The sequence below is a fragment of the Zalophus californianus genome, chromosome 4 (assembly GCF_009762305.2).
Source record: "Zalophus californianus isolate mZalCal1 chromosome 4, mZalCal1.pri.v2, whole genome shotgun sequence".
NCBI classification, from domain to species: Eukaryota; Metazoa; Chordata; class Mammalia; order Carnivora; family Otariidae; genus Zalophus; species Zalophus californianus.
Window position 1 is genome coordinate 131,814,428 of NC_045598.1, and position 14,401 is coordinate 131,828,828.

The following is a 14,401-nucleotide window of genomic DNA, read 5'->3' on the forward strand; positions in this document are numbered from 1 at the left end:
TGGGTACTACACTGGGCTTCTAAATGAGATGAACTCATAAAAAGTGAATGTGTTTGCATTAGTTAGGGCATTTTAGGCTGTAGAGTTACCTTCCTGGAATATCTTTGAGCAATTCACATTGTTGAAAGAACCGTGAATCCATGTGTCTCCCAGCTGCCTAAGCCACGAAGAGCATTTGCTAACTTGGACTTCCTTCTCTCTTCTAGATCTTGGCCATTGTGTCAATCCTGTTCATTGTACTCTCCACCATCGCTCTGTCTCTCAACACTCTACCAGAGCTGCAGGCAATGGATGAATTCGGACAACCCAACGACAACCCCCAATTAGCACATGTGGAGGCTGTGTGCATCGCTTGGTTTACCATGGAGTACCTTTTACGCTTCCTGTCCTCACCAAATAAGTGGAAGTTCTTTAAAGGCCCACTAAATGTCATTGATTTGCTGGCCATCTTGCCATATTATGTCACCATCTTCCTCACGGAGTCCAACAAGAGCGTGCTGCAGTTCCAGAACGTGAGGCGTGTGGTTCAGATCTTCCGGATCATGCGCATCCTCAGGATCCTGAAACTCGCCAGACATTCCACAGGCCTGCAGTCCCTGGGGTTCACCCTCAGACGGAGTTACAACGAATTGGGCTTACTGATCTTATTTCTGGCCATGGGGATAATGATATTTTCCAGCCTGGTATTTTTTGCTGAGAAGGATGAAGATGCCACCAAGTTCACCAGTATCCCAGCATCGTTCTGGTGGGCCACCATCACCATGACCACTGTGGGCTATGGTGACATTTACCCGAAGACATTATTAGGGAAAATCGTGGGAGGCCTCTGCTGCATTGCCGGGGTCCTGGTTATTGCCCTTCCCATCCCAATCATCGTGAATAATTTCTCTGAGTTTTACAAGGAGCAGAAACGCCAGGAGAAGGCAATTAAAAGGAGAGAGGCCCTTGAGCGGGCCAAGAGGAATGGAAGCATTGTTTCTATGAACTTAAAAGATGCCTTTGCCCGGAGCATGGAACTGATAGATGTGGCCGTGGAGAAGGCAGGAGAGTCAGCCAGTACCAAGGACTCGGCTGATGATAATCACCTGTCCCCGAGCCGGTGGAAGTGGGCCAGGAAAGCTCTGTCGGAAACAAGCTCCAACAAATCTTTCGAGAATAAGTACCAGGAGGTTAGCCAGAAAGACTCCCACGAGCAGCTGAACAACACTTCTTCCTCCAGCCCGCAGCACCTGAGCGCGCAGAAACTGGAGATGCTGTACAACGAGATCACCAAGACACAGCCTCCCGCTCAGCCGCACCCGGCCTGCCAGGAGCCACCGGAGAGGCCCTCGGTGTACGAGGAGGAGATAGAAATGGAAGAAGTGGTCTGCCCACAGGAGCAGCTGGCTGTGGCGCAGACCGAGGGCGTGGTGGACATGAAGAGCACGTCCAGCATAGACAGCTTCACCAGCTGCGCCACCGACTTCACGGAGACCGAGCGGTCGCCCCTGCCGCCGCTGTCCGCCTCCCACCTGCAGATGAAGTTCCCGCCTGACCCCACGGCAACTGAAGAGCGCCAAAGAGCCAGGGGGCCCCCGTTTCTAACACTAAGCAGAGAGAAGGGGCCCGGGGCTAGGGATGCCATCCTGGAATACGCTCCGGTCGACGGAACTGTGAGCCTCGATAACAGCGCTTACCAAAGTGGGCTCCACGGCCCTTTGCCGTCGGACGGTACCTCCGAGAGCCCTAAGAGTTCGCTGAAAGGCAGCAACCCCCTAAAATCCAGGTCGCTCAAAGTGAACTTTAAGGAAAACAGAGGCAGTGCCCCACAGACCCCGCCCAGCACAGCCAGGCCACTGCCGGTCACGACGGCGGACTTTTCCCTCGCCACCCCTCAGCTCATCAGCACCATCCTCCTCGAGGAAACCCCCTCCCAGGGAGACAGAGCCTTGCTGGGCGCCGAGGTTCCCGCACACTGTCAGGGACCTTCCAAAGGGCTGACGCCTAGGTTTCCCAAGCAGAAACTCTTTCCTTTCTCGACAAGAGAGAGGAGGAGCTTCACGGAAATAGACACTGGCGACGACGATGACTTCTTAGAGCTGCAGGGGCCCAGGCAGGACAAGCAGGCCGACTCCAGCCCAAACTGCTTTGCAGATAAGCCTAGTGATGGAAGAGACCCTTTGAGAGAGGAGGCCTGTGTGGGCTCTTCCTCCCCGCAGGACCCAAGTCACAACTGTAGGCAAGACATTTACCATGCTGTGGCGGAAGTAAAAAAGGACAATAGTCAAGAAGGGTGCAAGATGGAAAACCACTTGTTTGCCCCAGAAATTCATTCCAACCCAGGAGACACAGGTTATTGTCCCACACGTGAAACCAGCATGTGACTAGTTACAAAAGCAATAATAATAATAATAATAATAAAAACTTGTTTCTTTAAAATGCGGTAATAATGCCTGTGAACTAAAAACATGGGAAGCCCCCCCCACAAAAAAAGTGCATAAAATGTTATTTTTGCATGGCATGAACAGTTTAGTTTAAGTACTGTTTAAATAAAGAGTCAAGACTTCATTTTGTAACAAACAAAAATGACTGAGGAACAGTGAACAAATAAAGAGAGCTCTATTAGGAACCAGTATTCGGCAATGTCTGACATTTTTGATCCTTTCATTTCGAATTGTAGACAGATTTCCAACTTTTAATTTTTTTCTGTTACAATGAATTTTAGAATTTGCACATGAAAGGATGAAATGTCATTGCATGCATTCGGTAATTACGAGGACCAAGGTGCTTTGAGCTTGCAAAATGCGTACTTTGTAAATAATGGGACCCGGGATGCAAAATTGTCAAGAACGTATGGAAACAAGTTTCTGAGACACAGCTACTTCCTTCGCAGCTACTGCCTGGAGTTGCTGTACAGACTTCTTGTTGCAAAATTGCAACCTCTTCTTAAACCATCTCACATATCTTGCTTTGGGTTATAAAGCTCTTAAAAGTACATTTGTTTAAAGGAATACAGTATTTTTATTGTGATGTAGTTTATAGGGTGCATTTTTCTTTTGTGCTTCTGCTTAGTTGTGGCACTTGTGGTTTTCTTTATAAATCATGAAAATAGGCAAGATTTAATGACCAGATATCGGCAAATTTGGAATTGAAGCTTGAAATTTTGCCAATTATGTATCTAATTTTGCCACAGCCTAAAAGCCTGAAAATATGTCAAAGGTTGTATCATACAACTAAACTTTTTTTTAAGTGTCACTCCACATTTGGAAATTAGGTTTTTTGTTTTTTGGTTTTTTTTCCACTTGTATGTTGACCATCGAAAGATGACGATATTTTCCAGTTGAAGCCAACATAAACTTTTCTATCTAAAGAACTGAAGATAGAATGCAGATATGCCAAAACGGGAATTCCAAAAAGTGACTTGACAAACTAAAAGCAAAGCTATTTAAGTGAGACTGCCACACCTTGTATGGTTAGTTGGGTTCAGAAATGAGTTACCATAAAAAGAGCCCTAGGCTGGTAACGGGTTGCCCAATATTTCCCAGTGGGGGGAGGGGACACCACCGCTTCAGGAGCCCCACAGAGGCCAGTAGGCACCTGCCCCTAACTGCAGCAGCTAGAAACACCCCCTCACGTTTCCAACGTCCTCAAGCATCGTCAGGACTACCTTTGTTGAAAGCCACTCCAGCTTTTTCAACTGAAAACACTGAAATCAGAGGAGTTAAGACACGTTGGTGAAGTCTGTGCTAAGAGCCCAGGTCGGTCGAATCCATTTTGCTTCACAGGAAACGAAGGCTCTGGTTCCAGATCTGCAACTACTAGATGTGTCATTCTGGATAAGCGTTGAAAACCTCTTAGTCTCAGTTTTACCCCAATGAACCCAAGACAAAACTCTTTCTCAGCTCCCTTAAGACTTCAAATTAATACGATAGCTTGGTCTCTCAGGAATGTCCCAAGTTTTGCCTCAGCATAATGCATTTTGTACGTGTGTGTGTGTATTTGTGTGTGTGTGTGTGTGTGTGTGTGTGTGTAGTTCATGGAAAGAGTTGGGAAAATTCCAGACCAAATTTAAAGCACAACTTTTGTTTAAAGAAAAAACAAATTCTAAATTGTATTCTATTTTTAAAATTACGATAACACTGGCAGAAGACAACCCAAATGTTTAGAGTTTAAGGCTTTAGGAATGACATTTATTAACAGAATCTGGTCATTATATCTCAGATAAGAAAACAAGTTTTGATCTTAGTTGAAATCCAAGCATCCTTACTGCTAAAAACAATTTTAAATGTTTCTTTTTCACTGTGCTTAGAATTTCTTAATGGTTTTCATGTTTGTCTCAAGACATAACCTTTAAGGGTTTATGGTCATTAACCATTGATATTTACAGTACTCATACTTATTTCAGTGTCTAAAATGAAATGTTGATCTGTTTTTGTAAATCTAGAGTGTTCGAATTTTCTACATGTAGTTTTTCAAGTCAAACAGGTGTGTCTGCTGTTAGATGAATAGCAAATAAGTCATGAAAATCATTTTCTTGACATAGTCTAACAAAACAATTATTTTCTAATGTCTCTGTATTGTTGAATCTCAATTTTTTTTCATTTATCTGTCTGCACAGGTGGATTTGTCTTTTTGCCCTGATAGTTCACTAATGCCCACTTTCAGTGTCCATTAGGCTTTCTACTAAGAACCCGCTCCAGAATGCTTCATGTTAGAAATCTTACCTAGATAAGGAATCCTAGACATTCCACCCTGGAAGCATTTTCCCTAAAAACTTCTTTCCTTTAATATTTTTTAAGTTTCAGAGAATTTTCAAGAACATTTTATGGGAAACTTAACCTTCCATTCTTCTTAGCCCCTCTGAGCCAAAAGTCTTCAGCTAGGAGAAAAATAAAATGCTCCTCTAAAAAAAAAAAACTGACTTTGTTGTTTCACAGGGAGGCAGTTTGGGAACCGAAGGCTCCCAGAATGCACTTCTGCAGCACTTCCTAAACGTTTTCAATGAACTGCAGCTAACGCAGAGAATGAACATGTGTATGCCTAAAATGGTCTGCAGATATACCAAGCACAGAATTCTTTTGAAGTCTTATTTTTACATTAAAATTCATGTAAATGCTGCATTTTACTCCATATGTTTCAATATAAAAGAAATGATGTTTTATATTGCTTACCAACTAGTAAAATTGATACTCTTATGACTTCATATACCTCTTTTGAACCCCTTGGAAAATATATCCCCAGTTTAAGAAGCACTGCATGAATGACGGGGACGTAGACTGGTTCCTTCAGGCGCATTGGAGGTTTCTGCTACTGGGAAAGGGTACACATCAGGAGCTAGCTCAGTGACCAAGGACAAACGTCAGTGAGTAGAGACTATTTGAATGAAGTCAAAATAACACGATCTCAAGAATGGTTAATTTGATTCTTCTAGCTATCTTAATAGCCAGGGCAAATGGCCGTAAGATCATCTTAGCTCAAAGACTGAGGTCAATCATGAAAGTATGGAAATGGATACGTGGATAAATGTCTTGGGTTGGATCACAAATACAAGAGTGACATAATTAAGTGAGTCCCTGGAGTTGATCTAATTTGTCTCTAAATATTTCCACTAGAAATTTCTCCACTCTGGCAAAACCGCTTTGAGGCAAGCATTTAGATCAAGCATTGTCCTGGTGTGACTAGATCTGGTAACAAGGAGAGTATATGCCAAGTGTTTGTTCTCATTAGTTTCTTGTCAAAACAGTCTTACTCTCATGTAGACACAGGCTGGGGAAAGCCAACAACTCAACTATTTTCTCTTGGAATTTGAATAGGGGGAAAAAAAAGCCTTATGTATGTAAAGTAACTTATAGTTTCTTTTTTTTTTAAGATTTTATTCATTTATTTGACAGAGAGAGACACAGCGAGAGAGGGAACACAAGCAGGGGGAGTGGGAGAGGGAGAAGCAGGCTCCCTGCCCAGCAGGGAGCATGATGCGGAACTTGATCTCAGGACCTCGGGATCATGACCTGGGCCGAAGGCAGACGCTTAACGACTGAGCCACCCAGGCGCCCCTACTTATAGTTTCTTCTTGAAGTTAATCCTCACAGCAGCCTTCTGAATTAGGTATTGTTTATCAATAAAGGACCAGAGAGGTTATGCATTTTTTTCAAGTTGACACAGGTCACTGGCGAATAGCAGAACCTGGCTTCATCCATGTTGTCTGGCGTCAAGTCCGTCATTCCAACGTACCACAGTATGTTTCATTAAGTTTTTTTTTTTCCTATTAGTATCTGAAATTATGTAAAAAACAAAACAAAATAAAACCCTTGAGGTGCATTTATAGTCATGCAGTTTGCTTAAAACAACAGTGAATCATGCCCAATGGTAATGACTGAAGATAAATGACATTGACCATCTTTAGCATATGTTTGCCAATTTAGAACTCTGGTCATAAGATCCACACCCTTGGGTGAAAGAAAAGAATTTCATAGCTCATGATGTAACATGACATACATATTAGGCAGAGGGCTGAAGGAAGCCACTTGATTTTCTGAAACAAAAACAAGTAGAATTTTAGAACTACTTCTAGTCTAATTCCAAAATTTTGTCTAATTGAATTTAATTGTCATTTCACTGTTCATTCATTCAGCAAATACTAGGTGAGCACCTCTATGTTACTAAAAACTAGGTATACCCCTAAATACGAGGTGAGCACCTCTGTATTCCAGAGAAGGCACTGTGCTTGGTACAAGAGTACAACCCTTGGCCTCATGGAGCTTACTGCCCGGCCCATTTACAACCAGGCTGAGGATCATTTGGGTTACTGAAAAATGTCTCTTCTGAGTATGGAAAAAATCACTCAGTATCAAACCAGGGAAGCAGATGACAAGAACAAGTGAAATGCTTTTCCAGCAAACTGTTTTCCTAAGAAATAGATAGATGGCATAAACGGAAGTCTGATACATAATTATTTTTGAGTCACAATTTAGATTTACATGAGATAACAAATTGTTAACCTGACTGAGTGAGGTTATGGGTTGTCTTTCCTCTTGATCTGATAAATTGTAAAATAATTTTTTAATTAGGCATATTGCTTGTCAAAATTCCTAGTAATGGTCTATCACTAATAACTACATCAAGATTCAATACCAGTGAAAAGTCTATAACACATTTTATATTTTAATAGTTTGATGATGGTTATGTGGTTTAAACCATTTTTATGGCTTGTCTTACTTCCCATTGACTACAGGCAACATTTTAGCAATGTATCACTATTCTTTGTTTAGCCCCCTGAATTTCTAAATGGAGGATATTTAAAATTCTATTATATAGCTTGACTCAAGGGATTTATTCACCAGATCTATGTGACTTTGAAAATATATTATTTTCCACTGCTACTGTCCTCACCCAAACAGAACTAAGAAAAGAAAAATAAAGAAAAAGAAGACCCTACAAAAATCTAAGTAAAAAATGGAAATGCTCCAAGGCCCATCCCTAATAGGAAAGAGGAAAGGCCCCAACTCCAAAACCTTGGTTCTATATTATTGAAGCTCATGCTTACTGTAATGTAATGCTGTCCTGCAATATAATGCTATTGGTTTCAATAACCATTTCTTCTACTTGCCTTTTTAAAACAGCCTGAGGTAATTGCATAAGTCCTATTTACCATTACCATTAATGCATAATCTCTTCCTTCTTAAATCTCAAAGGGTTTTAATCTATAAAAATCCATATAAAGGGAGGTGGGGAAGATTCTCTTTAATAATAAGACAACAGAGGCCAGCAAAAGATACAAGTACAAAAAAGGAAGAAAGAAAGAAATATGTGAGTAAACTAAACATGTCTTTTAAGCAGAGAAAGTTATATTAGGTACGTGTATATGCTTTTATAAAATTTAGACTTACTATTGACATGAAATTCACAATTGAGACCATCATTCCAAGTTTAATCTCTTCTGAATAAATCATTTCTTATGATTTAACAGAGTAGCAGATTGCTGTGATAAAATATTTCATTCAACTAACATTGATTGTCTTCCATGGGCCAGAAATTAATTTATGCAGTTTATCCCCTCCATTTTACCGTCTAGAAGAGATTTCGTATTTAAAGAGATTATATTCCCAAGTGAAATCCAGTTCCACAGGGTGAGTGGGAAATAGTATGGCGATATGTTTGAGTTTGTAGTCTGAGAACTCCTGTAATCCATTTTTATGTTCCCTCAGACTCAAATTATTTATTTCATTCCCTACTCTAGGATCTGAATGACCACCACAAACACTTTCTACACATACATGTTTAAAATCATAGTAGCTGTCTGAGATCTAGTGACGGTGTATTTCAATGGAATACACCCTCTTCCAAAGGAAATATAATTCTAGCAAAAATGATATTGAAATTCATTGTTTTTCTACTCCCATAACTGTTCTGTTTGATTTTTTTTTTTTTAAATCTCAGCCTACATGCTGTGATAGAAGCTATCACAACCTGCTGGTCTCATGAAAATCTAATGAGCAAGTAGCTTCTCCCCCATCCACTATGGGCAGTAATGGCAAACAATATGGCCGAATGGTTTTTCTTTCAGTTATTTTTGTTTCATTTTAACCTAAAAAGGCTCTGAAATGGCATACCAAACAAAAAAAGTAGGCTTTCAAAAATCAAAGATTCAGGGAAACAGACACAGAATCGTGAAAACCGACCAGAGGTAGACACGCAGATTCAGAAAGGATGTTGCGGGCTGCCATCTGCTGTTTATTCTCCATGCTGAGTGCCTTCTAGTGGTCGGCCTGAGAGGAAGTGCAATTCTCTATTTGCCTGGAAAGGAAGCGGTAATGAGGACTTGAAAGAAAGTTTTCTACCATTTTACACCTTCCGTTACGCGTGCATGTAGCCAAAATCACAACTACGTCCTAGACGTTTCTGCAGTGATCATTTCTCAGTGTTATTTTTCTTATTCCAAAATACCTGATAAAATTGTTACTACTTTCTGCACGGCACTTTCAGAATATTTCTACCTGCTGCCTCCAAATCAAAACAGAATCACAGGTTTTGCTAAATATTTAGCGGTGCCCTAGTGTGGGCTCTGACTACATAGTAAATGCACTGTGACCTTTCCACTATGAGCGGGAAGCTACAGAGAACTCAAAAGAGTGATTTTTTTTTTTTTTTTAAGAATCATGAACCTGTGAAGATAAAGTCATTTGGTTGGTTAACTCCAAAACCTACAGTCTCCATTCTTCCTGAAGTTTACAAATAGAACCCGAAATGCCCCTGAATTGACCCTGGTGAAAAAATAGATGGTTTCTAAACTCCTAAGAGACATCTGTGGGTGCTGGCCAGAAATTCTATTACAGCCAGATTTCTGCCATCTTTAAACCAAGATACTTCTAATGTTCTTATTTGCAGCATATGGGTTAGGCTGATTTTTAAACCTGCAATACTCACATCATAATGTTTACTTGAAATTAGAATTTTTGTAAAGGAAACAGATACATAGAAAGTAATATGTACTAATGTTACTCAAATTACTTCTATAAAAAATGCTATAGCCAAAATTAATATATATATGTGTGTGTGTGTGTGTATATATATATATATATATATATATATATATATATATGGCATGAAAATCTCACTAAAGAATTGGCAAAATTTTCCTATTTAGTTCAAAGCCAAAGAAAGAAAAGGAAAAAAAAGAAAAGAAAAGAAAAACCTGCAATTTACAAAACACGGGTTTGTCATACAATAGCCAAGTTTTAAATTTATGTAATTTTAAAGAGGTATATTAAACCATTAGAAATTCAACAGTGGATGTATAAAAAAGGTTTATTAAGCAAATATAAGGTACCATTAGCACACTGAAGCGTTTTTAATAATCCTTCATTTGACAGCTTAATGACTATGTCTTGCTCTTAGCACCTTGTTTTCAACCCGAAAGCTTTTCTATTTTATACAATTGCTTGTGTGTTTCTTTGTTTCTTTGCTTTCTTTGAAGAAGTGAGGGTAAGTGGGAAAACATGTTCAAAGGGGAAGTTATTGGACAACTTATGAACATTATTTAACTGTGCCCGGGGTACAACGGGAACCATTTGTGGGAGGGACTTGACCTCACTCCCTTATACCTTCTTCTCAAGTCTCACCATCCTGGTTTGGAAACAGATTCTTTTGATCAAACTCAGATCCTGCTCATCCAGATTTTTTATTCCTCTCCTGTCTGCAGTGCCCACCAGCAATCCTCCCCTAGGGTCTGCCTGACTATAGTACTTCTGGTCTCAAGTCAAGGGCATGACCAATTGAGCCATTAGCAATAGCAACTTGAAGCCCAAAGCTAAGAATACCAGGAAGCTGTCCAGACGGTCAGAGAAGCCTGAGGACAAAGGAACTCTCAACACAGTGTAACAGTACGGTTTGACCATCAAAGCAATGACACTGTATTTTTCTCCCCCTGTTAACAAAAAAAATAATTTTTTAAAGCCTCTATTAAGTTCTTGAACTTCAAAGGTAAATAGCTAGGTTGATGAGAAAGGTGGTGTCTCCTCACTGATTTGTCACCAGATATCATCCTAAATGCACTTTCCACTAAATTTCTGTGGGCAACCGATTAGTGTGTCTGTTTTCAGGGCAGTACCCAAAAGGGAAAATACCAATATTACCCTTTTCACTTTCAATGGTAGCAAACATTTCAATCGGGGAAAATTGATATAACTCTGTAGTTTTTATAAGGTTCTTGGCCAAAACCTATGTTATAGCAATTTAAATAGAACTTCAGCAAAAGGTATTTGGGATGAAGAAAAGTCCATCTCGAAATATTGTACTTTGCTGTACATACAATTAGAAATCATTTGAAAATGGATTAGGATTTCTTTTTAAGTTCTTTGTATAAAAATATCTTTAGGTGATCGTTTGAAATTAATATTTCTCATTTGACTGTGAGTTTCTTTAAAAGGACTATGATAAATTAAAAAACCAGATGGTATATAGTAAAGCACCATGCACAATACCTGACAGGAGGTATTCGTTTTCTTTTTTGAAAATATTCCAGAAGAAACCATTCAATGCACATTTGTGTGCTAATTACTTAGTCTTCTAAGATTTTTCTGTGGCTTTCTAAACACTCAAAACCTTAAATGTGTGTGAGTATAAATGTAGATTTTCACTTACTGCTATTTTAAAATAGAGAATATTTTATTTGCTAAATTCCATATATATGCATTCTATTTGTTTACATATATATGTATCTCCACCTCGTGTGGACAAATAACGTGCTATGACAACTTAGGTAATGTGATTTCTTTTTTTACCTAACAGCCTTACATTTTTAATGTTTAATAGAAAAATGTCAAGTTCTTCTAAAGAAAAATCAGCTTCCTACAGTTATAAGACTTTAGCTTTATTATCTATTTGAAGATTCTTTTACACTCTCCTTATTAGCAAAAAATTAAACATACTTAGGCATGTGACTGCAACACACTCTTCCATCTTTATTCTTTCAATATTTGTGAACCTAAGGAGATATATATTTATATACGAAGTAATTCATAACCAAATTTGGTTCCAGATTTGCCACAATTGACAATTTGCCAGAATAAACTATAAAATGAGAATAAAAGCTTTCGATTTAAAAAGAATTCTTTATTAAATGTGTTTTTATATTCTAAAGTGTGGATTATCATTAGGCTTCACCAGAGACTTTTTGTTTTGCCTTTTTGTCAATATTAAAATCTTATGGACCAAGAAAAGTAACAGGAAGAAATTCATTTTCTATTTCAATTTAAAAATGCCACATCAGAAAAAAATTAGATGGAACCCTTATTTCCCACAAGGAGCTTCAGAGTTGAGTCATGACCAGGGACTACATATGATGCAGCACACTGCAGAGTCTTTACACGAAGTACAACTACTCCGACCAAATCATGGGGAACCCGGGGAGGGGGGCAACTAACTCCAGTATTAGAGACAGACTGACTTTGGGAAGATCTTCCATTGAATCTGCAAAGGAGTTTCCAAGATACACTAAAATTTCACCTTCAGAGTATCCAGTATCCATCACTGGTAAACTGAAAATAATATTTTGATTTTGATGGGGGGTTTTGTTTTGTTCCGTTTTGACTAGGAATTTTATGAAAGCTTTAGTATAACATATTACTTAGTTTGGGGTTTCAATCAGTTGTCTGATGCTTAGAAAAGTAATTCATGATCTAAAGCATAATTGCACGGCAGTTTAGATCTTACTATTTAGTTATAGCCTAACGAATACTGTGCTTCTACCTGTTTTCTCAAAAAAATAAAGCTCCTAGCTTATTAAATAGCATTCAGATAAAGCATTAAACCATCCAACCAGTTCACTAAATGTAGTTATTACCTGTCTCTACATAGCTTATATAAAAGCTCAATGTTGACTATCCGTGTATGCTGCATTTAAAAGCTGCTGAGTGGCTGTCTCATCTTATTATGTCGACACACTATGTGACAGTGTCATGTACATAGGCCACAGTACAAACGTGACTATAAACTGCTTACTCAACATCTAGCCCAAAAAAGGACTGAGGCAGCGTACTCATGCCTTTAAAGTGGCTCACTGAATCATTTCCATCTGTGTGTTCTTTACCATAAATACCGAGGTAGTATTTTCTAACTGTCTTTTCAGGCTTGTAATACAAATCTCTATACCATAGCTATGTAGTCTAAAATATGTCGAATAATTCCATTTAAAAAGTATTGCCTACTAACAAACTAAAGAGAAATAGCTACCGGTTTTCCTATTTAGTTGCTTAAATCATTTGCCATTGCCAACGTAGACCTGCCTTAAATGGTTTCTTTCACCACTGTTATGTGTGAAATAAAAAGAAGATATTGTGGTGAACTCTTACCTGTTAGCTGTTTTCACCAGTATAAGAATATACATTCCTCAGGAGTGATGCATCTAGTGATGTCCAGTAGTCAAGAGGATACCTTATTTTCACTTTGGTCTCCAAAAACTAAAGTTGGGAATCTACAAAATGAACATGTATAGATGTTCAAAGACCAGCATCTTGGGGGGTGGGGATGAGGAGGAAGGAGGAAGAAGCGAAGGGGAAGGGGAAGGAAGAAAAAAAAAAAAAGAAAGAAAAGCTAATATAGAAAGGCACATCTCCAAATGAGTTGAGTAGGGGGAAACGAAAGTTCATCGTGTGTATTTTTTGAAAAGCTGATTGGCTTTTGGGGAAGGCTGTATGTGTTTGTATATGTGAGCATGCGAACATGAGTATGTTTAGGGTCAGGAGGGGGAGCCTGAATCATCCACTGCTTTTTTGGTTAAATAGAGTCATATATTATTAAAAACAAACACGTCTAATTCCCAGACTCATTAATTCAATGTTTAATGTTAGAATTATAATCTTATTGTTAAACTCAGGACAACTCTGTGAAAAGTCACAAAGTAATTGTATGAAACATTATGGCAAAACTACAAAGCTATCAGTAATTAATGCACATAAAAAGCCTTGCTGGGAATAATCGTGGGTGATTTCCCTATAAAACAGGTTGACGTGCAACCTATTCTTTTTTTTCCCTCAAGTTGTAGGGATTTTAGTAGTTTCTATTAAATCCCTAACATCTCCCAGATTAAAAACACTCAAAACTATTTTTAAAACCTAAGGAATATAGAGTATCAGACATTACAAGTTAAATGAATAGTTCCTACAATTGCTGTATACATTAAGTAATACAATTTCATATTTCTAAGTTACACATGGTACTAGATTTATGGGCACAGTCGCATCCACTTTTATTCACTTCAGTGTTTCCGAGGGTTTTCATACTACTCTATGAATGCTCTGAATGCTGCAGAGGAAAAGAAGCACAATCAGTATTTTATGTTTTAAGATTTCTCAGTTGGGTTATCCTTTCCTGTCCATACACGTAATAGCGTTAGCATTTCATCTTATATTGTGTTGAAATACTTTCAATACAAACTCTCAATGAAAGCTAAAGCTTCTGCAGAAGTGGTAAGTGTCATCTTACACCATTCATCTGCCTCCACGTGCTTTCTTTCATTATATTTGCAAACGAGGTGTTCTGATTTCAGTTTCGTGAAGAGGGTACGATTTAGCGTACTCGTGTTTGTTCAGCTGTCCAGCCTGCACCATTAATACAATGCCTTCCTCTCCCATTTAATGGTGTTTGTATCTGTGTCCCCATATCTGCTGCATTTTAACTCCATAAAAAGAAAATGTGATTTTGTATGAGTAGTTTTGCTGATCAACTCAATATTTCTGCACCAATCAGCATACTTAGATGCATGTAGTAGTCTGTACAATTGTTCAACATCAAAATACTTGTTTCCTTTATGTCAAAATGTCTATAAAATTGCTGGCATTGTTCTCCATTTCAGTCTGGTAGAATAAGATAGAAAATAAATGCGTAAATGAATCATCTGTGTCATTTCAGTTCTCTGCATGAAGTC

The 14,401-nt window shown here is 38.7% G+C and overlaps 1 protein-coding gene and 1 long non-coding RNA gene across 2 annotated transcripts in view; one reads left to right on the plus strand and one right to left on the minus strand.

Annotated features, from left to right (window-relative positions):
* Nucleotides 1-2,604, plus strand: part of KCNB2 (potassium voltage-gated channel subfamily B member 2) — a 380,735-nt gene extending 378,131 nt beyond the window's left edge. The window contains exon 3 of the mRNA XM_027568670.2: nucleotides 207-2,604. Coding sequence (XP_027424471.1) covers nucleotides 207-2,363 — 2,157 coding nt within the window. The 3' untranslated portion in view covers nucleotides 2,364-2,604. The remainder of the gene's footprint in view (nucleotides 1-206) is intronic.
* Nucleotides 2,605-6,237: 3,633 nt separating this feature from the next.
* LOC113915046 lies at nucleotides 6,238-14,301 on the minus strand. Its single transcript, XR_003517584.2, has 3 exons — nucleotides 12,828-14,301; nucleotides 8,658-8,772; nucleotides 6,238-6,251 (listed from the first exon to the last, which is right to left on the minus strand). It is a non-coding gene; the product is annotated as an uncharacterized LOC113915046 (long non-coding RNA).
* Between the last annotated feature and the right edge of the window lie 100 nt (nucleotides 14,302-14,401).